This window comes from Oncorhynchus masou, unplaced genomic scaffold, assembly GCF_036934945.1.
Source record: "Oncorhynchus masou masou isolate Uvic2021 unplaced genomic scaffold, UVic_Omas_1.1 unplaced_scaffold_1679, whole genome shotgun sequence".
Taxonomy (NCBI): domain Eukaryota; kingdom Metazoa; phylum Chordata; class Actinopteri; order Salmoniformes; family Salmonidae; genus Oncorhynchus; species Oncorhynchus masou.
The window spans coordinates 59,478-86,049 of NW_027006928.1; the positions used below are offsets into that span (position 1 = coordinate 59,478).

Below are 26,572 nucleotides of genomic sequence, written 5' to 3' on the forward strand. Positions count from 1 at the left end.
TAAGGTGAGCCAGTTGTGTGAATGAGCCATGACAAGGTGAGTCAGTTGTGTGAATGAGCCATGATAAGGTGAGCCATCAGTTGTGTGAATGAGCCATGATAAGGTGAGTCAGTTGTGTGAATGAGCCATGATAAGGTGAGTCAGTTGTGTGAATGAGCCATGATAAGGTGAGTCAGTTGTGTGAATGAGCCATGACAAGGTGAGTCAGTTGTGTGAATGAGCCATGATAAGGTGAGTCAGTTGTGTGAATGAGCCATGATAAGGTGAGTCAGTTGTGTGAATGAGCCATGACAAGGTGAGTCAGTTGTGTGAATGAGCCATGATAGGGTGAGCCAGTTGTGTGAATGAGCCATGATAAGGTAAGCTGAGGTGTGTAATGTACCCTCAGTATATGTTGTGTACGGTGGAGGAGTATGATGGCTTTTATGCTCTTAACACTTTCATGTCTGTGATCAATGTTAATGAACATTTGTACCTTACTCTCTCTCTCTCTCTCTCTCTCTCTCTCTCTCTCTCTCTCTCTCTTCTCTCTTTCTTTCTCTGCTTGCCACAAGCACTATGTCAACTCCTTAATTGAAAGGAAATATGTGTTAAAATTCCAACTCTATTTCTCTGTTTTTTGTCCAGACACTGGCATCCGCTGCAGAGGATTTTCAGATGTGGCATCGGTGGAAGAATGATCCTGAGGTGAGGCAGTGGTTGTGGAGATCAACATTATTCATGTCCTCATTATCTCTGGATGCATTACCTATAGAAGCCTTGAACTCTATAAGAAGAGATTGATTTCATTCACGATTATATATGATTGTTGTAATTGCCAGCAGCTTACCACCCTGCATCCCACTGCTGGCTTGCCTCTGAAGCTAAGCAGGGTTGGTCCTGGTCAGTTCCTGGGTGGGAGACCAGATGCTGCTGAAAGTGGTGTTGGAGGGCCAGTAGAATGCATTCTTTCCTCGGGTCTAAAAAAACAATATCCCAATGCCCCAGGGCCAGTGATCGGGGATATTGCCCTGTTTAGGGCGCCTTCTTTCGGTTGGGACATGAAATGGGTGTCCTGACTCTCTGTGGTCACTTATTGTAAGAGTAGGGGTGTTAACCTGGCTAAATTCTCAATCTGGCCCTCATACCATCATGGCCACCCAATCATCCCTATCTTCCAATTGGCTCATTCACCCCCATCTCCCCCTGTGACTATTCCCCAGGTTGTTGCTGTAAATGAGAATGTGTTCTCAGTCAACTTACCTGGTAAAAAAAGACATTGGATGTTCATTTTTGTATAAAATCTCATTAGAATGACAATATAGTTCAATGAAGTAGAATTCAATTAGATTGCATTGGGACACATTCAGAGCCATGCACACACTGGGTCTTACTCTCTCAAATTCCCATTAAGCCAGTGTATAGTGCATTCGGAAAGTATTCAGACCCCTCCCCTTTTCCACATTCCACATTTGTCTTGTTCTAAAATGGATTACAACAATGTTTTTCTACACACAATACCCCATAATGACAAAGCGAAAACAGGTTTTTAGAAAAGTTTGCAAATGTATAAAAATTAAAAAAAAAACTTATTTACATAGGTATTCAGACCTTTTTCTATGAGACTCGAAATTGAGCACAGGTGCATCCTGTTTCCATTGATTATCCTTGAGATGTTTCTACAACTTAATTGGAGTCCATCTGTGGTAAATTCAATTGATTGGACATGATCATGATTTTAGGCTGGGTTTCTGTACAGCACTTTGAGATATCAGCTGATGTACGAAGGGCTATATAAATTGATTTGATTTGATTTGACAGGCACACACCTGTCTATATCAGGTCCCACAGTTGACAGTGCATGTCAGAGCAAAAACCAAGCCATGAAGTCAAAGGAATTGTCTGTAGAGCTCCAAGGCAGGATTGTGTTGATGCACAGATCTGGAGAAGGGTACCAAAACATTTCCACAGCATTGAGGGTCCCCAAGAACACAGTGGACTCCATCGTTCTTAAATGGAAGAAGTTTGGAACCACCAAGACTCTTCTTAGAGCTGACAGCCCAGCCAAACTGAGCAATCAAGGGAGAGGGCCTTGGTTAGGGAGTTGACCAAGAACCTGATGGTCACTCTGACAGAGCTCCAGCGTTCTTCTGTGGAGATGGGAGAACCTTCCAGAAAGACAACCATCTCTGCAGTACTCCACCAATCAGGGTTTTATGGTAGAGTGGCCAGACAGAAGCCACTCATCAGTAAAAGCCACATGACAGACGCTTGGAGTTTGCCAAAAGGCACCTAAAGGAGTCGCAGACCGTGAGAAACAATATTCTCTGGTCTGATGAAACCATGATTGAACTCTTTGTCCTGAATGCCAAGGGTCACATCTGGAGGAAACCTGGTACCATTCCTACGGTGAAGCACGGTGGTGGCAGCATCATGCTGTGGGGATGTTTTTCAGTGGCAGGGAATGGGAGACTAGTCAGAATCGAGGCAAAGATGAACAGAGCAAAGTACAGTGAGATCCTTGATGAAAACCTGCTCCAGAGCACTCAGGATCTCAGACTTGGACAAAGGTTCACCTTCCAACAGGACATCGACCCTAAGCACACAGCCAAGACAATGCAGGAGTGGCTTCGGGACAAGTCCCTAAATGGCCTTGAGTGGCCCAGCCAGAGCCCGGACTTGAACCCAATCGAACATCTCTGGAGAGACCTGAAAATAGCTGTGCTGCGACGCTCCCCATCTAACCTGACAGAGCTTGAGACGATCTGCAGAGAGGAATGAGAGAAACTCCCCAAAAGCTTGTAGCCACATACCCATGAAGACTCAAGGCTGTAGTCACTGCCAAAGGTGCTTCAACAAAGTAATGAGTAAAAGGTCTGAATACTTATGTAAATGTAATATCATATGTTTTACATTTTTATAAATGTGCAAACATTTCTCTAAACCTGTTTTCACTTTGTCATTATGGGGTATTGTGTGTAGATTAATGAGATAAAAATATATTTTCTAGAATAAGGCTGTTACGTAACAAAATGTGGAAAAAGCCAAGGGGTCTGAATACTTTATGAATGCACTGTATGAACACGATTCCAGTAACCTTTTCTTCTACTTGAACTCACTCCCCATCGGACACATTTCTCTACTGAGCAGCCTGTCTCTGCACTTGATTAGTAGGCCTCATCATGAATTATGATGCAGTTCCTCAACTCCCCATGTCCAAACGTTCTTTGTCCGAGCCGCAACGTTTTTCTAATGAATTCAAATAGTTAATTTACTTCTCCTACTTAGTAATGCGAAAGCCACTCACTTTCGGCAGCCATATATTGAAAATGCCAAATTACCTGTTTATACTGTATATATATATATTTTTTTTACTGCCTCTATGTGGGATGACTCCATTGCCTCCTATTGGTCTATTAGCTTCAAACTAACCTGGACAGTGTCATTATAACCTCCTCCGATACTCCTTTTAATGACTCTTCTCCATTAAAGGTTTCTTATCGGTCTGATTCCGACACACTCACGGGAAGTGTGCGTGTGTGTGCGTGCGTGTGTTTGTGCGTGCGTGCTCCACCTGTGTATGTGCCTGTGCACATGCGTGTGTGTAGGATAAAGTAGAGTACGTGTGGGGAACAAGGTAGTATCTGCTTCGCGCTGCTCTATGCTGCCGTGGTCTACTTCTTTGAGGCTTGGGATGTGTGACTGGAGGCTGGAGGATGCTTGGCTAGCTTGGATAATTATCCCTTGGCGTAGAGTCATTAGTGTGAACGTCCAGCGTTTTCTGTAACTAACGAGCAAATATTAGTGCACATGTTAGTCTTAGCCAATTAAGCCTGCACCGATGAAAGGACTCGGAGGTTGGCTTTTTCAGACTGTTTATGTTGAGCTAGCTAATTGATCCCAAGTGTGTGTGTGCGGGTGCGTGTCAACCAGGCAACGACAAACGAGGCTGAATGTAGTTTTCTCTATTCATTTCAGTTTCTTAAACCGCTGGCTTTCTCAGGCAATGTTGCGTGTCGTGAGGAGTGTCCTGGCTCCATGTGGCTCTCGCACGCGCTCAGTGAAAGTGTTAGGAGGAGACGTGGTCCAGTCTGTCTCCAGACACCCCCTCCTCACTCCTTCTCAATCTGTCTGGCCAACATCGAGGTTACAGCGTAGTCCTCCGTGAACCGCCCATGTCCTTGCTGCATCCGAGGGTGTGTGTGTGTGTACGTTCCTGTGTGTGTACACAATCTGGTGTAGGAGATCAAATATCCCTGCACACACGCCTCATTTCTGTATGAAAGCCCAGAAGACGTCCTCCCTCCCTCAGGAGTTACATCACTTAAAAACATTTACCCCATTACTCTACAAGCCTCTGTGTGTGTGAAACCACCTTAACACACATTCACATCCATGCACTTAAAACACACACACACACACACTTAATAAGGAGGTGGGGAGTGTAGCCACAGTGCTTCAAAGCTAACTTGAAGAGACCTCCTCATGATGGCTGTCAGGCCATCTTAATGTTGTGGAGCGACACTCACACTAAGGTCACACTGTCTCACCCCTCAGGGATCTGAGCATATGAGAGATACAGTAGAAACTAAGACAGACAGAGTGTGTATATGTGTGCGAGCTTGTGTGTACGCTCTGCAAGGACTGCAGCCTGTCTCTCGGGAGGTGAGCAGATGCTGGAGCACCGCTGTCAGAACTGTCTATCGCTAACACCTAGCTCATCGCTAATGGCCTGGCGTTAACTATTGAGCCTCACACCACCAGCAGATCACAGGTCTGTGGTTTATGTAGCGTTAGCCCCATGTTGCAGCGCCGGAGGTGGCAGGCAGGTGGTGCTAACCAGTGAACCGGCTCCATGTCCCCAAGGCATCCATCTGTCAGCTAGGCTGGATAGGCTAGCTCATTAGCGCCTGGCTTGCTCGTGCTCTGACAGGAAGCTCGCACAGAGGATGAAAGAGAGAGTTGGTTACAACACTACTGATGCTTTTGTGTCAAACAACACACACACACACACACACACACACACACACACACACACACACACACACACACACACACACACACACACACACACACACACACACACACACACTGTATTAGGGGAGTACACACACACACACTGTATTAGGGAGTACACACACACACACTGTATTAGGGGAGTACACACACACTGTATTAGGGGAGTACACACACACACACACACACTGTATTAGGGGAGTACACACACACTGTATTAAGGGAGTACACACTTGTGCATGTGAGACACACACATAGACATACTTGAATTGACAAAATGTCAGAAGGTGAATTCACCAATTTGAAGTGCTTGGAATTGACTTAAATGTAAAAATAAAATAAGACAAATAATACAAGCACACTGAAGAATAGAAACAACATAGATTCCACAGTTTCCACACAACTCTAACACTGTCTGAAAACTTTACAATGCACATTGATTTAAACCCCTACCAAAGACCTGCTGTGTTCAGAAATCTTTGTTTTACATGTTTCTCTCTCTCTCTTCCCTCCTGCCCTTTCTCCAAAGCCTGATGACATCCATTACTACTATGCCAAAGAAAACGTGAGTACATGTCTACTGTTACTTCCTCCATGTGCAGTGAAGAGATGTGATCTGAGTCATATTGAGTCTGTATAGTCAACAGAATCCCACCTGCACCCTCTGTCTTTGTAGCCATGGTTACTAAACCTGTTGTAAAGCGTATTGATAGCCGTAAAGGATCCCCCACATCCCCCAGCTGTGGCCCAGGCTCTAGAGCCCTGAAAAGACACAAAACAGTTGCTATAGTACGCTAGGGTTAGTGTGTGTTTTTGTTAGCATGTGTGTTTGTATGTGTGCATATTCAAATGAGTGTGCATGCATGTTATGTCTAGTGTGTGTGCGTGCGTGTGTGCGTGTGAGAGATTATCTCAAGAACACGTATCTGTGCGAGTGATATCGTCTGCATCCCTCTGAAGCCTCTGAAGTCATCTGTCTGATTTGATACTGGGGATCAGATAGTAATTCCACAGGGGATGTGGTGATAGAACACATGCAGGCAGGCACACACCTCTCCTGAACAGCTGATGTCATTCTGGCTTTGACGGGCCACGACACAGGAGATCAGTACTGTCAGGCATCTGAACACAGTATTATTCACAGCCACAGGAGATGGAGCAAGCGCCACACAGACACACACACGTGTTATCATACAACGCACCATAATGCAAAGTGACAGACACACACACACACAATACTTTATATTCACCAAATACATGCAGTATACTCTCCACTGACCTCCATTTTGCGTCAATAATATGTCATTCCTTTCGTCTTTTTCCCTTATAGCTGGACTCAAATGATACAGAGGTCAAGAAGCCAAACCGGCTTTATCCAGAGTTTAAGGAAGACGAGCAATTCAGACGCCTCATCTCCTACAACACCACAGCAGTCCACATACCCACGGACATATACGAGGGCTGTGAGTACACACACACACACACATGCATTGTACAGTATTTATAGCATGTTTCCATGACATTTTGGTCAGTCAGTTTCTCAGAATGTGTGTAGTAGTCAGCTGATGGCCCGGCCAATGCTTGCAGTCTAAATTTAGCCCTGCCTAGCCCAACCCATGGGCAGCAGACCTGGCCTCCGAGTCACCCCGGTCACCAGCTGCTCCTCGCTCTCCCACCCACAACCTCATGAGAGAATCACACTGAATGTCAATGAAACTGCCATGATTTTTTTTCTTGTGTGGATACTTTCTGGGTCTTTCTCAGTCTTTCTGCTTCCATGTCTTTCTCTAGTCTTAATCTTGCTCTATCATGCTCTTCTTTAATGCTTGTCTGATCCGCCCTCGGCTCAGTCTGTCACTCCTCTTATCGCCCTCGGCTCTGTCTGTCACTCCTCTAATCGCCCTCGGCTCGGTCTGTCACTCCTCTTATCGCCCTCGGCTCAGTCTGTCACTCCTCTTATCGCCCTCGGCTCGGTCTGTCACTCCTCTTATCGCCCTCGGCTCGGTCTGTCACTCCTCTTATCGCCCCTTATCGCCCTCGGCTCTGTCTGTCACTCCTCTTATCGCCCTCGGCTCGGTCTGTCACTCCTCTTATCGCCCTCGGCTCTGTCTGTCACTCCTCTTATCGCCCTCGGCTCTGTCTGTCACTCCTCTTATCGCCCTCGGCTCGGTCTGTCACTCCTCTTAACGCCCTCGGCTCGGTCTGTCACTCCTCTTATCGCCCTCGGCTCTGTCTGTCACTCCTCTTATCGCCCTCGGCTCAGTCTGTCACTCCTCTTATCGCCCTCGGCTCTGTCTGTCACTCCTCTTATCGCCCTCGGCTCAGTCTGTCACTCCTCTTATCGCCCTCGGCTCTGTCTGTCACTCCTCTTATCGCCCTCGGCTCTGTCTGTCACTCCTCTTATCGCCTCGGCTCTGTCTGTCACTCCTCTTATCGCCCTCGGCTCGGTCTGTCACTCCTCTTATCGCCCTCGGCTCGGTCTGTCACTCCTCTTATCGCCTCGGCTCTGTCTGTCCTCCTCTTATCGCCCTCGGCTCTGTCTGTCACTCCTCTTATCGCTATCGCCCTCGGTCTCACTCCTCTTATCGTCGGCTCGGTCTTACTCGCTTATCGCCCTCGGCTCGGTCTGTCTTACTCCTCTTGTCGCCCTCGGCTCTGTCTGTCACTCCTCTTATCGCCCTCGGCTCTGTCTGCTTATCGCCCGGCTCTGTCTGTCCTCCTCTATCGCCCTCGGCTCTGTCTGTCACTCCTCTTATCGCCTCGGCTCTGTCTGTCACTCCTCTTATCGCCCTCGGCTCTGTCTGTCACTCCTCTTATCGCCCTCGGCTCTGTCTGTCACTCCCCCTATCGCCCTCGGCTCTGTCTGTCACTCCTCTTATCGCCCTCGGCTCTGTCTGTCACTCCTCTTATCGCCCTCGGCTCTGTCTGTCACTCCTCTTATCGCCCTCGGCTCTGTCTGTCACTCCTCTTATCGCCCTCGGCTCTGTCTGTCACTCCTCCTATCGCCCTCGGCTCTGTCTGTCACTCCTCTTATCGCCCTCGGCTCTGTCTGTCACTCCTCTTATCGCCCTCGGCTCGGTCTGTCACTCCCCTTATCGCCCTCCCCTTATCGGCTCTGTCTGTCACTCCTCTTATCGCCCTCGCTCTGTCTGTCACTCCTCTTATCGCCCTCGGCTCTGTCTGTCACTCCTCTGTATCGCCCTCGGCTCTGTCTGTCACTCCTCTTATCGCCCTCGTCTCTGTCTGTCACTCCTCTTATCGCCCTCGTCTCTGTCTGTCACTCCTCTTATCGCCCTCGGCTCTGTCTGTCACTCCTCTTATCGCCCTCGGCTCTGTCTGTCACTCCTCTTATCGACCTCGGCTCTGTCTGTCACTCCTCTTATCGCCCTCGGCTCTGTCTGTCACTCCTCTTATCGCCCTCCTCTGTTATCGCCCTCGGCTCGGTCTGTCACTCCTCTTATCGCCCTCGGCTCTGTCTGTCACTCCTCTTATCGACCTCGCTCTGTCTGTCACTCCTCTTATCGCCCTCTGTCTGTCACTGTCTTATCGCCCTCGGCTCTGTCTGTCACTCCTCCTCTCGCCCTCTGCTCTGTCACTCCTCTTATCGCCCTCGGCTCTGTCTTATGTCTCGGCTCTGTCTGTCACTCCTCTTATCGCCCTCGGCTCTGTCACTCCTCTTATCTCTGTCTGTCACTCCCTCTGCTCTGTCTGTCACTCCTCTTATCACTCGTTCTCTCCTCTTTCTGCTTTAATTTCATTCATTTACACTAGAACAGCTGGGCCTTGAAGGAACCCCCCTTCAAGCTAATGAGCAGTCACTTTGACTACAACATTCTAACAGTGTAATTAATGCGTTAATATATGCTATTGCGAAAACAATCATTTGGTTATGTTTATGAAGGTCTTTTATTTCATTAGTTTGTGACTAGGCTATATGTAAAAACATAACATTAAAATGTTTAATGCATTTTATTAATGGAATAGCTTTGCTACAATTATGAAACAGAAGGCGTATGTGTTGGACCACGGTAACAGCTTCTTTTTATGACGACAAAAACAATACCCCAAAATACCACATTCACCAAGACGCATGAACTGTAAGACACAAGGTCAAATGATAGAAACAGCAGTATCCTAAACATCATTATAAGTGACAAGTGTGCTTGAGAAACAGTGAAAATCAGCAAAAAAATAATGGCATTCTAATGAATATAAGTGTGTGACTAGGCTAAGTAAAAGCAGTAAAAAATAGTCAGGTATTTATACGTTGGATACCATGGTTGGAATTTCTGTTTCATCAAAATGGAGGTACCCCAAAAACCACATGATCTCTCTGAAGCGATCCCATGACATGGTTTCTCCAAAGAAAAGTATCTCATACATGTCTGACCAGAAGCTCTCCATACACACGCTCTTTCCACCGAATGCTCCACGGACATACAGGTTTGAAATGAACACTTCCAGCTCATCAACAGACAGATTCCAGGCAGTGTCTCCTTGCTCTGTGTGCACCTTAGCCACGGTACAGTCCCTGAATGCTGTAGCATGTCCGTGTCACATAAACAACGGAAGCTGGTGAGTGTATTGCTGATGTTGTTTTTTGCTTGAGATGTAGAGCCTGCTATCTCAGTGACATTTTGTGCTGATAATCAGCCCGTAGTCACCGTCTCGTTCCATCTAAATGGTGTCGTCACTTCCTCTCTCCTATCTCACTGTGTCATTTTGGTGGTGGCGTGGGCGTGCACCACATTTTTGCTTTTTTGCTTAGGCCTCGGAGGTGTCTATGTTCGTTATGCCACAAGGTGTCCATGTTCGTTATGCCACAAGGTGTCCATGTTCGTTATGCCACAAGGTGTCCATGTTCGTTATGCCACAAGGTGTCCATGTTCGTTATGCCACAAGGTGTCCATGTTCGTTATGCCACAAGGTGTCCATGTTCGTTATGCCACAAGGTGTCCATGTTCGTTATGCCACAAGGTGTCCATGTTCGTTATGCCACAAGGTGTCCATGTTCGTTATGCCACAAGGTGTCCATGTTCGTTATGCCACTAGGTGTCCATGTTCGTTATGCCACAAGGTGTCCATGTTCGTTATGCCACTAGGTGTCCATGTTCGTTATGCCACAAGGTGTCCATGTTCGTTATGCCACAAGGTGTCCATGTTCGTTATGCCACTAGGTGTCCATGTTCGTTATGCCACTAGGTGTCCATGTTCGTTATGCCACTAGGTGTCCATGTTCGTTATGCCACTAGGTGTCCATGTTCCTTATGCCACTAGGTGTCCATGTTCCTTATGCCACTAGGTGTCCATGTTCGTTATGCCACTAGGTGTCCATGTTCGTTATGCCACTAGGTGTCCTTGTTCGTTATGCCACTAGGTGTCCATGTTCATTATGCCACTAGGTGTATCCATGTTCTATGCCACTAGGTGTCCACTCTAGGCTATGCCACTAGGTGTCCATGTTCGTTATGCCACTAGGTGTCCATGTTCGTTATGCCACTAGGTGTCCATGTTCATTATGCCACAAGGTGTCCATGTTCGTTATGCCACTAGGTGTCCATGTTCGTTATGCCACTAGGTGTCCATGTTCGTTATGCCACAAGGTGTCCATGTTCGTTATGCCACTAGGTGTCCATGTTCGTTATGCCACTAGGTGTCCATGTTCGTTATGCCACTAGGTGTCCATGTTCCTTATGCCACTAGGTGTCCATGTTCGTTATGCCACTAGGTGTCCATGTTCGTTATGCCACTAGGTGTCCATGCTCGTTATGCCACTAGGTGTCCATGTTCGTTATGCCACTAGGTGTCCATCTATGCTCGTTATGCCACTAGGTGTCCATGTTCGTTATGCCACAAGGTGTCCATGTTCGTTATGCCACTAGGTGTCCATGTTCGTTATGCCACTAGGTGTCCATGTTATTATGCCATGTTGTCCATGTTCTTCACACTGTGTCCATGTTCCTCTATGCCACTGGATGTCCACACTCATTATCCAGTGTCCATGTTTTAGTTCCACAGGTGTCCATGTTGAAAATGAACACTAGGTGTCCATTTGTTATGCCATTAGGTGTCCATGGTGTTGATTGAGTGTCCATTTAGATGGCCTGGGTTTGGGGGTTATGCCATATGTGACATAGTTAGTGATGCCACTAGACATCACCTTCATTAAGATCTAGGTGTCCACTGGGAGGAAAACACTAGGTGTCCATCTTGTTCCATCAGCTCACACATTGGTGTATTCAGTTTTTGAGCTGTGTGTTTGTGCCACGTGGTTCCATGTTGTGTGTGTGTGTCCATGTTGTGTATGCCACTAGGTGTCCATGTTGTTGCCACTAGTGTGTGTGTTGTGTGTGTGTGTGTGTGGTGTCCATGTGTAGGGGGCCTCTTTTAGCATGGGCACACTGAGGACACGGGGCACCCTGTCCATGGATGCAACTAGGTGTCACACACGTTATGCCACTGAGGTCATGGATTATTTATTCGTCATGTAGTTACTGGCTCAGATAGTGTGTAGTGAGTGGTCCAGTATACAGTGAGCTTCAAAAGTATTGGGATAGTGACACACTTTTCCATGTTTTGGCACTTTGTCCAGAACTTTGGATTAGAAATTATATAATGGTTCCATGAGGATTAAAGTGCAGACTGTCATCTTCAATGTTAGGGGTATTTTCATCCATAGGTGTCCATGTTTATGCCAAATTCCATGCACTTTTTGTTCATAGTCCCCCAATTTTAGTGGACTAAAAGTACTGGGACAAATTCACTTGGGTATTAAATTAGTAAAAAGTTAAGTATTTGCACATATACACATATAAGTGAATTTGTCACAATATTTTTGGTCCCCTAAGGGGGGGACTATGTCCATGTTCGTTATGTCTCAGTCTCATGTCAGAATTAAACTTTCATCCATGTTACTTAACTCTCTAGTTGTTGCAAACGTTACATTTTGAAGTATTTATAAGGTTATCAACAGACGTGTTGATCATTATCATGCACAGGACGGCTGGATGGACGAGTGCGTCCAGATATTTTTACGAGTGGGAATGAGCAATGACGAAGATGGGACTAGGGTCCATGTTCGGGTATGGACAGGTGGGGGGGGATGTTCATCCATCTCTTTCCTCTCACTCTGGTGGTCTCATTCTCTATTTTTATGTCCCCTCTTTTTTCGTTTTCTCCCTTTTCTTTCTCTTTCTCTTTCTCTCATTTTCACTCACGCACAACATTTTCTCACTCTCTATCCTTCTCTCACTGTGGCTCTGAGTGGCTAATGGGGGATTTAGAGCAGACTGGATGTCACCCCACAGTCACAGCCTGTCTGTCCCTTCCTATTTTCGTCAGATTGTTTATGGAGGTGAGCTTCTGTGATTTACTCATCCCTCTATTTAGCACCTCTCCCTACATGTCCTAGTTATCCCTCTAGACATCACCTTCATTAAGATCTACAAGCCACCTCTCCCAGGGACATTCCTCTATCTTGTTCCACAGCTCCCACATTGGTGTATCAGTTTCTACCTCTCCCTACATTCCTCTATCCCGTGTGTGTGTCCCTACATTCCTCTATCCCTCTACCTCTCCCTACATTCCTCTATCCCGCCACCTCTGTGTACATTCCTCTATGTGTCTACCTCTCCCTACATGGGCACTGAGGACACGGGGCACCCTGCACATGGATCCTCTATCCCTCTAGGTCTCCCTACATTCCTCTATGTAGTTACTGGCTCAGATACATTCCTATACAGTGAGCTTCTACCTCTCCCTACATTCCTCTATCCCGCCACCTCTCCCTACATTCCTCTATCCCTCTACCTCTCCCTACATTCCTCTATCCCTCTACCTCTCCCTACATTCATCTTATGTTGGGGGTATTTTCCTACATTCCTCAATCCCTCTAAATTCCCACATTCCTCTATCCCCCAATTTTCTGGACTACATTCCTCTATCCCTCTATTAAATTAGTAAACATTCCTCTTTCCCTCTACCTCTAAGTGACATTCCTCTATCCCCTACCTCTGTACATTCCTCTAGTCCCGTCACCTTTCATCCATTCCTTATCTCTCTATCCTGCACACGTTACTTTTACATTTATAAGGTTATCCAGACGTCTTGATCATTATCATCCCTCAGGACCCTGGATACCTCTCCCTACATTCCTCTATCCCTCGAAGATACCTCTCCCTACATTCCTCTATCCCTCTACCTCTCCCTACATTCCTCTATCCTGTCCACCTCTTCCTACATTCCTCTATCCCTCTACCTTTCTTCCTACATTCCTCTATCCCATTTTCTCACCTCTCTCCCTACATTCCTCTATCCCTCTACCTCTCCCTACATTCCTCTATCCCGCCACCTCTCCCTACATTCCTCTATCCCGCCACCTCTCCCTACATTCCTCTATCCCTCTATCCTGACACCTCTCCCTACATTCCTCTATCCCGCCACCTCTTCCTACATTCCTCTATCCCTCTACCTCTCCCTACATTCCTCTATCCCTCTACCTCTCCCTACATTCCTCTATCCCTCTACCTCTCCCTACATTCCTCTATCCCTCTACCTCTCCCTACATTCCTCTATCCCTCTACCTCTCCCTACATTCCTCTATCCCTCTACCTCTCCCTACATTCCTCTATCCCTCTACCTCTTCCTACATTCCTCTATCCCTCTACCTCTTCCTACATTCCTCTATCCCTCTACCTCTCCCTACATTCCTCTATCCCTCTACCTCTCCCTACATTCCTCTATCCCTCTACCTCTTCCTACATTCCTCTATCCCTCTACCTCTCCCTACATTCCTCTATCCCTCTACCTCTCCCTACATTCCTCTATCCCTCTACCTCTCCCTACATTCCTCTATCCCTCTACCTCTTCCTACATTCCTATCCCTCTACCTCTTCCTACATTCCTCTATCCTTCTACCTCTCCCTACATTCCTCTACCTCTCCCTACATTCCTCTATCCTTCTACCTCTCCCTACATTCCTCTATCCCTCTACCTCTCCCTACATTCCTCTATCCCTCTACCTCTCCCTACATTCCTCAATCCCTATCTATCTCTATCTATCCTCTATCCCTATCTATCCCTATCTTCCTCTATCTATCTCTCCTAGGATGGGCGGCCACATCAATGCTACTTCAGCTGGCTGGTGCTGTCAGCGTTGCCATGGAGGGTGTGTGTGTGTGTGGGGGCACCAGAGTGGTGGTGTGTGTGTGTGTGTAGATAGGCGGGGTGGTAAGTTGATTACAGGACATTGTCTAGACTAAGCCAAGTGTCCTTGTGGGTTTGATGGCTGAATCAAGGTTTGATGAGGTGTCCCACCATCCCGCTCTCTTTCAATCTCTTTCTCTCACATTCTCTATTCTAATGTATCTTTTTACCCATATTTTCCTCCTTTGACTTTCACACTCCTCTCCTCTCTCTCTTTGTTTTGACTTGTTCACTCTATCCATCACTCTCTCTATCTCCTCCTCTCTCTCTTTTCCATCTCCCCTCTGTCTCTTCGTCTTTTCCCCATGCCCCTCTCCGTCTCTTCTCCATCTCCCCTCTCTCCATCTCTTCCCTCTCTCCCATCCTTCTTCTCTCTCCCTCTCTTCCTGCTCTCTCTCTGCTCTCCAGTTCAGTCTAATAATAGCAGGGTGTAGAGACTGTCACTCCTCCACAGTGGGGCCTGCTGATTGGAGTCTTTCTCCCTGCTGATTTGGTGTGGGTGGGGAATAGGGACGTGTATGTGTGCGCGTGCCTATTGGTATGGGTTTGAGATTGAAAATGAGTGTTTGTGTGCACGAGATTGAAATAGTGTATGTGTGTGCATTTGCATCAAGCAAGTGTGTGTGTGTGTGTGTGTGTGTGTGTGTGTGTTCTCAGTCATTAGGAGGATATTGGCGTGTGTAGTATGAGTGTTGGAGGCTCAGTTTGGAAATGGAACTCTGAATCGCCTGATGCCCATTAGCATCAACCCTGTGTGTCACCTGTCAACTCCATACATACACTGGCCCAGACGAGCTCAGACACTCTGAGGGTGTGTGTGTTTATTAGTGTGTGTGTATGAGTATGCAAAAAAAAAGTGTGTGTGTAATCTGTCTGTGGTGATGTCACAGTCCCTGTGGCAAAGCTCATAGCGTACAAATATGATTTTTTTCTCTCGTTTGCTCTGTTCGATACGTTGGGCCTGTCGTCTGTAAAGCTGAGAAGAACACTTTTCTTTATCACTTTCTTTCTCTCCATATCTCTCCCTTCTGTTTATCTCTCTCCCCCTCCTCTGTTTATCTCTCTCTCCCTCCCTTCTCTGCTTCTCTCCATATCTCATATCATATTACATGAAATCAAAAATAAATATCCATTTAAATTACAGGTTGTAATGAACAAAATAGGGAAAACGCCAAGGGGGATGAATAGTATTCACTCTGGGATGTGTTAACACTGTTATTAAAGCTACTTCATTCACTCTGGGATGTGTTAACACTGTTATTAAAGCTACTTCATTCACTCTGGGATGTGTTAACACTGTTATTAAAGCTACTTCATTCACTCTGGGATGTGTTAACACTGTTATTAAAGCTACTTCATTCACTCTGGGATGTGTTAACACTGTTATTAAAGCTACTTCATTCACTCTGGGATGTGTTAACACTGTTATTAAAGCTACTTCATTCACTCTGGGATGTGTTAACACTGTTATTAAAGCTACTTCATTCACTCTGGGATGTATTAACACTGTTATTAAAGCTACTTCATTCACTCTGGGATGTGTTAACACTGTTATTAAAGCTACTTCATTCACTCTGGGATGTGTTAACACTGTTATTAAAGCTACTTCATTCACTCTGGGATGTATTAACACTGTTATTAAAGCTACTTCATTCACTCTGGGATGTGTTAACACTGTTATTTATTCAACTCTGGGATGTGTTAACACTGTTATTAAAGCTACTTCATTCACTCTGGGATGTGTTAACACTGTTATTAAAGCTACTTCATTCACTCTGGGATGTGTTAACACTGTTATTAAAGCTACTTCATTCACTCTGGGATGTGTTAACACTGTTATTAAAGCTACTTCATTCACTCTGGGATGTGTTAACACTGTTATTAAAGCTACTTCATTCACTCTGGGATGTGTTAACACTGTTATTAAAGCTACTTCATTCACTCTTCATTCACTCCCCCTTGGCGTTTTTCCTATTTTGTTCATTACAACCTGTAATTTAGATGGATATTTATTTTGATTTCATGTAATGGACATACACAAAATAGTCCAAATTGGTGAAGTGAAAAGAAAAATATAACTTAAAATGGAAAAGATAAAACCGGAAAAGACATGCGTATGTTTTCACCCCATTTGCTATGAAGCCCGTAAATAAGATCTGGTGCAACCAATTACCTTCAGAAGTCACATCATTTGTTAAATAATGTCCACCTGTGTGCAATCTAAGTGTCACATGATCTCAGTATATATACGCCCGTTCTGAAAGAAATATTCTGCATCTTCAAAGTGCTAGGCATGTTGTGTAAATCAAATGATACAAACCCCCCCAAAATCCATTTTAATTCTAGGTTGTAAGGCAACAAAATAGGAAAAATGCCAAAGGGGGAACAAGCCACTGTAGCTTCAATAAGTGTGAACACATCCCAGAGTGAACAAAGTTAATTAAAACTTCTTAGGGCTAGGGTCCTTTTTTCTCAATTTCCGCCTGACTGACGTGCCCAAAGTAAACTGCCTGTAGCTCAGGCCCTGAAGCCAGGATATGCATATAAGTGTTACCATTGGAAGGAAAACACTTTGAATAGCAGTGTGACATATCCCAGAGTGAAGGAAGTAGCTTTAATAACAGTGTGATCACATCCCACAGGGAGGAACCACACAATCATAGGACTGTGACACCAACACACAATAACTCATTAATTCTCTCACACACACGTGAACACACGCACAAACACACACACACACACGAGGTAAAGGGGTGTTTGATAATTCCAAAGCCCTAACCATTGTGTGTGTGGGTGGGTGCCTCTTACCCTCCAGCTGCAATTATTCATTGAATAGCCCAAGCAAGAGCAGACATGTACACACACACACACACCGCTACTCACACACACACCGCTACTCACACACAATTCTCCACTCAGTAACAAACCTCCTGGACAACTCTCAACCTCATATTACCCTTTTGGCAGAGCCTGAAGCCTGGGACAACATTTGGGCTCTTGCCTGGCCGAGGAAGGCCCGAGTTGTGATGATTGGTGATATGTGATAGTCAGCTGACGGCTCAATGCGAATATACAGAATTGATCATCTTGAGAACCTGTTTCTTGTGTGAAAATAGCTTTAGGCTAAGCTAGTGGGCCAAATCCTAACATGGCATCTTCATTCAAATCTCCACGCAAATCTCCCACTGACTTCAATGCAAGATTGAAGCAAAAACCAAATGCGCTTGCAAATCTCAATGAAATTATTTGAAAAGGAGAGAAGTGTTGGAACAGGGCCCAGAGAGTGCAGTAGTAGTGAATGGTGAGTATCGTTGAGTGAAAGGCTCTCTCTGATAGGATGATTGCAGGCTCTCACCACAGCCCCTTTCTGATACTGTAATCACAGCCAAGTGGAGTAATTACAGTGCTGATAGGACCACGGCAGCTGGCCAAGACACAGAATGACTGTGTCATGTCATCTCTGTGATAGTCCCAGTTTTCTGATGGTTTCTTCTTCTCCTCTTTTCTCTTCATCAGTTCATCCTTTTGTTCTCCTCCATTCACTCAAGTCTCAGGAAACTCCTCTGTCAACTCTCTTCTCTCCTCCAGTTGGTCGTTTTCACATCCTCTCTTTCTGTCTGATCCCCTCATCCCTCTCTCCTCCTGACCCTCCTATGCCCTCTCCCTCTCTCCTCCTGACCCTCCTATGCCCTCTCCCTCTCTCCTCCTGACCCTCCTATGCCCTCTCCCTCTCTCCTCCTGACCCTCCTATGCCCTCTCCCTCTCTCCTCCTGACCCTCCTATGCCCTCTCCCTTGTTTCTCTCCATTCACCTGACAGAAAAATCACATGATGTCCCATTCCCTCTTCCTCTTGACCATTTTTTGGAACACTTCAGATGTGATCATTTATGCCCATGTTATCCTTGACCCTCCTATGATCTCCCTCTCTCCTGAACCCATGTATTTTTTGCCCTCTCCCTGTTCATCCTGTAATTAATGCCCTCTTTTCTCCTAAGACCCTCCATCCCTTCCCTCTCTTTCCCTGACCCTCCCATGCCTTGTTCTCTTTCCTTTATCCCATGCCTTCTTTTCTTTCCTTTCTCCCATGCCTTGTTCTCCCTTTCCTTTATCCCATGCCTTGTTCTCTTTCCTTGACCCTGCCTTGCCCTCTTTCCTTTATCCCATGCCTTCTCTCCTCCTTTATCCCATGCCTTGTCCCTCTTTCCCTTACCCTCCCATGCCCTCTCCCTCTCTCCTCCTGACCCTCCTATGCCCTCTTTCCTTTCTCCTCATGACCCTCCTATGCCCTCTCCCTCTTGTTTCCTCCATTCACCCAGAAAAATACCATGATTTCTCCATTAATTTTTCATGTGAAAACAACATGAACCTTGTCATGTTTTTCCTTTATCACATTAACATCCCTTGATCATGTGATCACATGAAAACATGTTTTTTTGAACACTTCCAAGTGTTCCTGTGTAATTAATGTCTTTTTCCTAAGGGCCCCATCCCTTGTTCTCTTTCCTTTCTCCCATGCCATCTCTTTCCTTTCTCCCATGCCTTGGTCTCTTTCCTTTCTCCCATGCCTTGGTCTCTTTCCTTTCTCCCATGCCTTGTTCTCTTTCCTTTCTCCCATGCCTTGATCTCTTTCCTTTCTCCCATGCCTTGTTCTCTTTCCTTTCTCCCATGCCTTGTTCTCTTTCCTTTCACCCATGCCTTGTTCTCTTTCCTTTATCCCATGCCTTGTTCTCTTTCCTTTATCCCATGCCTTGTTCTCTTTCCTTTATCCCATGCCTTGTTCTCTTTCCTTTCTCCCATGCCTTGTTCTCTTTCCTTTCTCTCATCCCTTGTTCTCTTTCCTTTCTCCCATGCCTTGTTCTCTTTCCTTTCTCCCATGCCTTGTTCTCTTTCCTTTCTCTCATCCCTTGTTCTCTTTCCTTTCACCCATGCCTTGTTCTCTTTCCTTTCACCCATGCCTTGTTCTCTTTCCTTTCTCCCATGCCTTGTTCTCTTCCCTTTCTCCCATGCCTTGTTCTCTTCCCTTTCTCTCATCCCTTGTTCTCTTTCCTTTCACCCATGCCTTGTTCTCTTTCCTTTCACCCATGCCTTGTTCTCTCCTCTTTTAATCATCCTCCTCATTCCCTTCATCCTCTTCTTTCATGTTCTCTGCTCTTTATTTTCTGGTGATTATGACCAGTCTATTCTGTCTGTTGTAGCCGGGCTGTGTTGAGAGAGAGAAAGCGAAATGTCCAGGTTGATTGATGTGTCCCCGCGGCAACACTGTTGTTGTGCTGTGACCCTGGTCGATTGGGATGCGTGTCGGCCATTAGTGATTTAACACCACTCTGCCACACACACACAAGCATGCAGACTCACACACATAGACATAGACATGGATAGACACACACACACAAACATTTCCCCCGAAACTAGACCTGACCGGGGCTTGTGTTACCGTGGTGATCTGTCCCACTCTGTCTCCATCACGGCGACCTCGACCATCGCTGGGGTGACAGACACATTGCCGTGGAGATGGATTTGTTTCGAAGCTTTGATTTGTTCTAGGTGTTTGGGTTTCATTAGGGCTCAGGCCCCACCCCTGATGTGGCTGTTGAGGCTGATCAATGGTCCCCGGCCTCTCTCTCTCTTCTGTCCCATGTTACTCTTTTTCTTCCTTCTGTCTTCCTATCCTTCTCTCTTCCTCTCCTCACACTTGTTCTCTTTCTCTTTCTCTCCTCGCCTCTGTTCTCTCGTCTCTTTCTCCCATGTCTCTTGTTCTCTTTCCTTTCACCTCATCCTTGACATGTAGCCCATTTCTAGCCCTTCTCTCTCCCTTCTCCCATCTCCTCTCGTTCTCTCTTCCTCTTCACACATCTCTCTCTGTTCTCTTTCTCCCTGTTCTCTCTCCTTTCTCTCCATGCCTTCTTCTCTTTCTCTTTCTCCCATGCCTTCTCTCTCTCTTCCTTTCTCCTCATGCACTTGACTGCTGCCATTCTCTTTGGGGAAAAAACTTTCTCCCATTGCCTTACTTCTATTCTCTCTTCCTCTCCTCACATCTCTCTCGCTCTTTCTCCCTGTCTCTCTTCTCTTCCATCTCCTCACACTCTCTTCTCGCTTTCTCCCTGCCTTTCTCTCTCTCCTCTTTTCTAATCTCTCTCGCTCTATTTCCTCTCCTCATCTCTCTTCTTTCTCCATGTCTCTCTGAATCTTTCTCCTTTCTCTGGTCTTTCTCCCTGACCTCTCTCTTCCTCTCCTCACACTCTCTCTTGCTCTTTGTTGTCTCTCTCTCTTCCTGTGTTCTCTCCTCGCACTCTCTCTCTCGCTCTTTCTCCAGGTTGTCTGATGTGTCCCAGCTCTCAACACTGTTGTTGTGCTCCAGTTGACCCTCTCTCCACTCTCGTCTCGCTCATTCCCTGTCTCTTCTCTCACTCTTCCTCTCCACACACAAGCATCTCAGCTCTTTCTCCATGTCTCTTCTCTGGACAGACTCTCACACACTCTTTTCTCCTCACTTTCTCTCTCTAGACCTGACCTGTCTTGTCTCTTACCGTGGTGATCCTCCCACTCTGTCTCCATCCTCGGCGACCTCGACCATCGCTGGGGTCTCCCTGTCTTCTCTCCCTCGCTTTGTTCTAGGTGTTTGGGTTTCACAGGGCTCTCTCGCTCTTGTCTCCCTGTCTCTCTCAATGGTTCCTCTCCTCACACTCTCCTCTCTCTTTCTCTCCTTACTCTTTTCTCTCGCCTTCTCTCCCTGTCTCTCTCTCTCCCTCTCTCTTCCTCTCCTCACACTCTCTCTCGCTCTTTCTCCCTGTCTCTCTCTCTCTTCCTCTCCTCACACTCTCTCTCTCTCTTTCTCTCCTCGCACTCTCTCTCTCGCTCTTTCTCCCTGTCTCTCTCGCTCTCTCTTCCTCTCCTCACACTCTCTCTCGCTCTTTCTCCCTGTCTCTCTCTCTCTTCCTCTCCTCACACTCTCTCTCTCTTTCTCTCCTCGCACTCTCTCTCTCGCTCTTTCTCCCTGTCTCTCTCGCTCTCTCTTCCTCTCCTCACTCTCTCTCTCGCTCTTTCTCCCTGTCTCTCTCTCTCTTCCTCTCCTCACACTCTCTCTCTTCCTCTCTTCATGCTCACACTCTCTCTTTCTGTCTCTCTGTCTCTTTCCCATCTCTCCACATGGTTTTATGTTCTATAATCTCCATGTAACTACCATGTTCAAAGCACTATGTGTCAGCTACATCAGTGTGTATATTTCACAACACTGGTAGATCACACAGCTGTGCTAGTGTTGACTCCATGAGATCTGACATGTAGCCCATTTTCTGTATAGATGAAGTGGGTTGTTATTTAGCCTTTCTCATCTTTTTCCCTTCCTCTCTCATTCGTCCATTCTCGTTCTGTCTCTCTCTCACCTATACTATGAGGCAGCAGCATCTCTTTTTTTGTTCTCTCTCCCCTCTTTTTTCACGTTCTCCTCTCTCGCTCTCCCTCCCCCACCTCTTTCTCGCCCCACTAGCACCCCTCTTCCCTTTCTCTTCCTTCCCCCACTCTCCCTCCCCCTCCTCTCTGAGCGTAGCTATGTTGGTTTGCTGTGAATCATGGACAACATCAGCTTGACATGCTGCCATCCCTGTGCCACTCTTTTGGGGAAAAAACAGCATTTTTTCAACCTAATTAGATACTCTCTCCTGTATTAGCCAAATAGCATTACTAGCTACTATTTTAAAAAATCAGCTTCATCTCTCTGGCTCTCTTTGTATCTGTTGTGTCTCTCTCTCTCTCTCTCTCTCTCTCTCTCTCTCTCTCTCCAGTTGTCTCTCTTTCTCTCTCTCCAGTTGTCTCTCTTTCTCTCTCTCCAGTTGTATCTCTTTCTCTTTCTTCAGTTGTCTCTTCTCTCTCTCCAGTTGTCTCTTTCTTTGTCTCCAGTTGTCTCTTTCTCTCCAGTTGTTGTCTCTCTCTCCAGTTGTCTTTCTCTCTCTCTCCAGTTCTCTCTCTCTCTCTCTCCAGTTCTCCTCCTCTCTCCAGTTGTATCTCCTTCTCAGTTGTCTCCCTCTCCCTCCAGTTCCTCTCTCCCTCCCTCCCTCCCTCCCTCCCTCCCTCCCTCCCTCCCTCCCTCCCTCTCCCTCCCTCCCTCCCTCTTGGTAGTCTCTCTCTCTACAGTTCTCCTTTTAGAGTCAGTGTACTCACTCTCCCTCAGTAAAACAGCATGATTATTGTAAACTCATTGTATTAAAGTAATCCTACCTGGGAAGAGAACAATTGGCTATTTTAATGTTTTAGTTATTTTTCTTTGTAGTTTTTTCTCCAGATCTGAGTCACTGAATCCGTTTTAGCAATAGACTGCTGCTATTGGATACTTGTCATTGTCAATTATGGTTAAATAGATGTGCTGTGTATTACTGTGCTGTTATCTATGTAGCCATTAGGTGGTCTTGTAGTTGACGCCCTCCCTATCACCACAGTTTAACCTCTAACCCTAGAAAATCAATGATATAGGTGTCATCTTTGGCTGTGTACGTGTGTATGTCCAGTGGCGAACCGTGACTATAGGATCAAAAATCTTCCAATATGTTCTATCAAACGCAAATATCAAGAAAATAAATGAAAACATAGCATCACCATTTTCGCCAGTATAAGTGGGAGATTGTGTTGTAGCTCTCGCACGACTGTGTGGTCTAGAATGGATTAGAATGGCAGCCCACAGGCAGCAAAATGGGAGACCCTGGTTAAAAACGTGTTTTAAACACTTATTTTATAGCTAAGTACACATTCAACACATGGAGTCGTAAGTATTGTTCCTAGAGCTTCCGCATCGAGCCGTCTGTAAACAATGACAACATGAAAATGAACAAACCAGCTATTACTTCCCATTGCAAATCTATTTTTATCACATTTATCACACTGTGTGTGTGTGTGTGTGTGTGTGTGTGTGTGTGTGTGTGTGTGTGTGTGTGTGTGTGTGTGTGTGTGTGTGTGTGTGTGTGTGTGTGTGTGTGTGTGTGTGTGTGACTACTAACTCAGCAATCAGTGTTCCAGTAGTTCTCTGATGTGACAACTCTTCCCCCAGAGTTACATTAACGGTTCCAACATCCATTTTCAGACCTGCTCTTTATGTCACTAAATGTGATTTAATCAGTGGAGTCCTATTAGTTTGGGCCCTTTTATTTGTGTCTTCCATTGTTTTATTCTGTAAAGACAAAAAGTGTCAGCCCCAGTCTGCAGCCCCGCCACTTGGTATGTTATAAAGCTGAGGGATGGGGATTCAGCCAGCTGAGTTCTCTGTCCATCGCACAGACAGGAAGAAAGAAAAGTGGAGGTGTGTGTTTTGTGGTTAACTACTCATGGTGTGATTCTGGTAAAGTACAGGAACTCAAGTCCATTTGTTCTCCCGATCTGGAATACCTCACCATCAAATGCCGAACACATCCTGAGATATTCTGTCATTGTCACGACCATGTATTTCCCCCGAAGCCGACCCTCCGACGGCTCTATAGGAACTACGCATATCCTCAGGCCCAATTTATTGTGGCAGGGGACTGTAATAAATGACCTCTGAGGAAAACACTACAAACGTTTTATCAGCACATCTCCTGTGCTCCTCGCGGATCGAGCTCTCCCCCTTCGTCAAGGCCCTCCCTCGCCCTCCCTTTTGGCAAATCAGGTCATGCCTCCCCTCCCCCTCCTATAAGTAGAAACTTAAACAGGAAGCCTTAGGAAGTGCAACCTCATCCATATCCCACTGTGAATTCAATAGGGACTGGGTTGAAAATCGACCAACCTCAGATTTCTCACTCCCTGTTTGGATTTCTTCTCAGGTTTTTGCCTGCCATATGAGTTCTGTTATACTCAGACATCATTCAAACAGTTTTAGAAACGGGGTTCTATATAGAATCGTATATAATATTTCACAGCATGCTCTATTGCAGAGATGTTTTTAGAATTGTTTATTTTACTGTAATATCTGTACATTTTATGATACAAAGAGATTAGTTTTCTAAGCTAGTAATTTTGGTTGTTCCAGTTTAGATGATCAAGGTAGTCTTAGTTTTCAGTCTTCCCTACCCTGCAGTCATTCTGAATGCAGGTTGGGGGTGATTAACAATTCCCCTTGTTGGATATCCTAATTATGGCTGGATTCCAGTATTGAATTACACATCACTTTTATTTTATTTTAAATTTTCCCCCTTTTTCTCCACAATTTCATGGTATCCAATTGTTTAGTAGCTACTATCTTGTCTCATCACTACAACTCCCGTACGGGCTCGGGAGAGACGAAGGTTGAAAGTCATGCGTCCTCCGATACACAACCCAACCAAGCCGCACTGCTTCTTAACACAGCGCCATCCAACCCGGAAGCCAGCCGCACCAATGTGTCGGAGGAAACACCGTGCACCTGTCAACCTTGGTTAGCGCGCACTACACCCGGCCCGCCACAGGAGTTGCTGGTGCGCGATGAGACAAGGATTTCCCTACCGGCCAAACCCTCCCTAACCCGGATGACGCTAGGCCAATTGTGCGTTGCCCCACGGACCTCCCGGTCGCGGCCGGTGTCGACAGAGCCTGGGCGCGGACCCAGAGTCTCTGGTGGCTCACTTTTCAAGCCAGCATAATGTGACTTGCAGGCCTGATGTGGCCTGTAAACCAGGAAATGATTAATAAACTGTAATAGGGTATACTGTAGCTAGGCCCTCAAAGAAAGGCCTTATTTAAGTGATAATGCACAAGAAGCCCGTGTTCTGGAGGATATAATGGCATGGGTGTTGTTAGGCCCTAGACAAACACCGGCTTTGAGGGTTTTATCACTTTTATACAAAGGGATACCAAAATATTCAAATAATGATTTGCATATTTTCATTTAACGTTTTAATGAATTTATTCATACTATTTATCCTTCCACAAGATATAGTCCCAACACAAATCTAGGGTTGCTACCCAAGCCGGCTGGTCTATCGGTTCGGTTGCCAGAGAATTTTGAACGACCCAGTCGTTCGTTCTAAATGTTCTATTGCCATGCTTTCTGGCAACGTTCTTATCCCTTGCTTGCTAGCTAGACAACTATGGATAACTTAGTCACGTCAAACAGTGCAGCCAGAATAACAACAAAGTAGCTGCATTAGCATTTGTTTAAGGTGTTTTCTAGTGACATTTATTTGGATACATCCAAAACAATGAGCTAATGATGCGCGATTTCACCTGGTATAGAAAATGTGATCTCCTCAGGACTCTGATGTTCAGAGGATCTAGCCAACAACACAGCTAGCAGAATCACTTCAAACTGAATCCGGAAAGACTGCAAACTAGCTGCACTTTGTTTTGTTTTACCTGTTTTCTATTGATAGTTCTTTGTATATATCCAGAAAAATTATGGCAGCTGATTCATGATTTCGACTGACTGAGAAAAGCTGCCTGCCTGTCTGTCTCATCCCGACTCCCAACACGTTTGCTGCTATGTGACAGCTGGAGAATGAATTTGAATATTGAAACAGTGTGGCAAATGTCGGAGAGACCGACTAAATTTGATGCAAATCTCTACTGTTGTAGATGCTTTTAATAGTGGAGATCAAGTTTACAGATGGCATGGCTGGGCTGATGAGACGGTGGATTCAGATGGAACAGAGGAAAATGGCTAAATCTATGACGTTAAAATGCCTGTGGTAACTTGTGGAATAGAAAACAGCTGGAATGAGGTTTTAACCAATCACCATTCAGGATTAGACCCACCCATTATATAAGATACATGTATTGTATTGTCATAAATCATTTCATTTGGAAGGCTGATAAGGTTCTTGGTAGAACCATATACAGGGGGTTCTTTGAAGAACCCTACATAAAGGGTTTTAGAACCTTCTACAAAGGCACCAAAAGAGTTGCCCAATGGGGACAAACCAAAGAACCCTGTATGGTTCTTCTTAGCACCTGTTTTTCTTAAAGTGTAGAATCAGTCAATTCAATTGTAGTTTTAGCTTTAGAGTTTCCAACATTGCGTTATGGGCGGATACGAGCCAATCTTGATACAATGTGTTACCATATAGCATTGAAAATAGTCCCCTAACCAAAGGATAAAGAGTTGAAACATACAGTTGAAAAAGAAAAAGGATTTGCACATGGTAAAAACAAAAAGTAAAAGAAGTAGTAAACACACTAAAGCTTACCTTACAATTTGTCTGTCCATGTTCATCTCTCTACTCACCTGCTTGTTTATGGATAATATCTCTGTTCTTTCTGTGAGAAACTGGACACAGTGTATAGGTAGTGAATAGATATTTCTGAAGACATGGAGAGAGTTTGGTACCGTACACAATACACTGTATACTTTAGTTTTATTACGACAAGGTGATGTTGAAATGCAGTGACAATGAGTCATCAAAACCATAGAAACAGACGATTACAAACACCCCCATA

At 45.6% G+C, this 26,572-nt stretch overlaps 1 protein-coding gene across 1 annotated transcript in view; it reads left to right on the forward strand.

Moving 5' to 3' along the window:
- Positions 1-280: 280 nt before the first annotated feature.
- The window catches only part of LOC135531951 (voltage-dependent calcium channel subunit alpha-2/delta-1-like), a gene marked incomplete at its 3' end in the record, with an annotated part of 58,453 nt that continues 32,161 nt past the window's right edge, over positions 281-26,572 (forward strand). Inside the window, exons 1-4 of the mRNA XM_064959640.1 lie at positions 281-295; positions 628-687; positions 5,525-5,560; positions 6,326-6,458. Of these exons, the coding sequence (XP_064815712.1) occupies positions 281-295; positions 628-687; positions 5,525-5,560; positions 6,326-6,458 (244 nt within the window). The remainder of the gene's footprint in view (positions 296-627; positions 688-5,524; positions 5,561-6,325; positions 6,459-26,572) is intronic.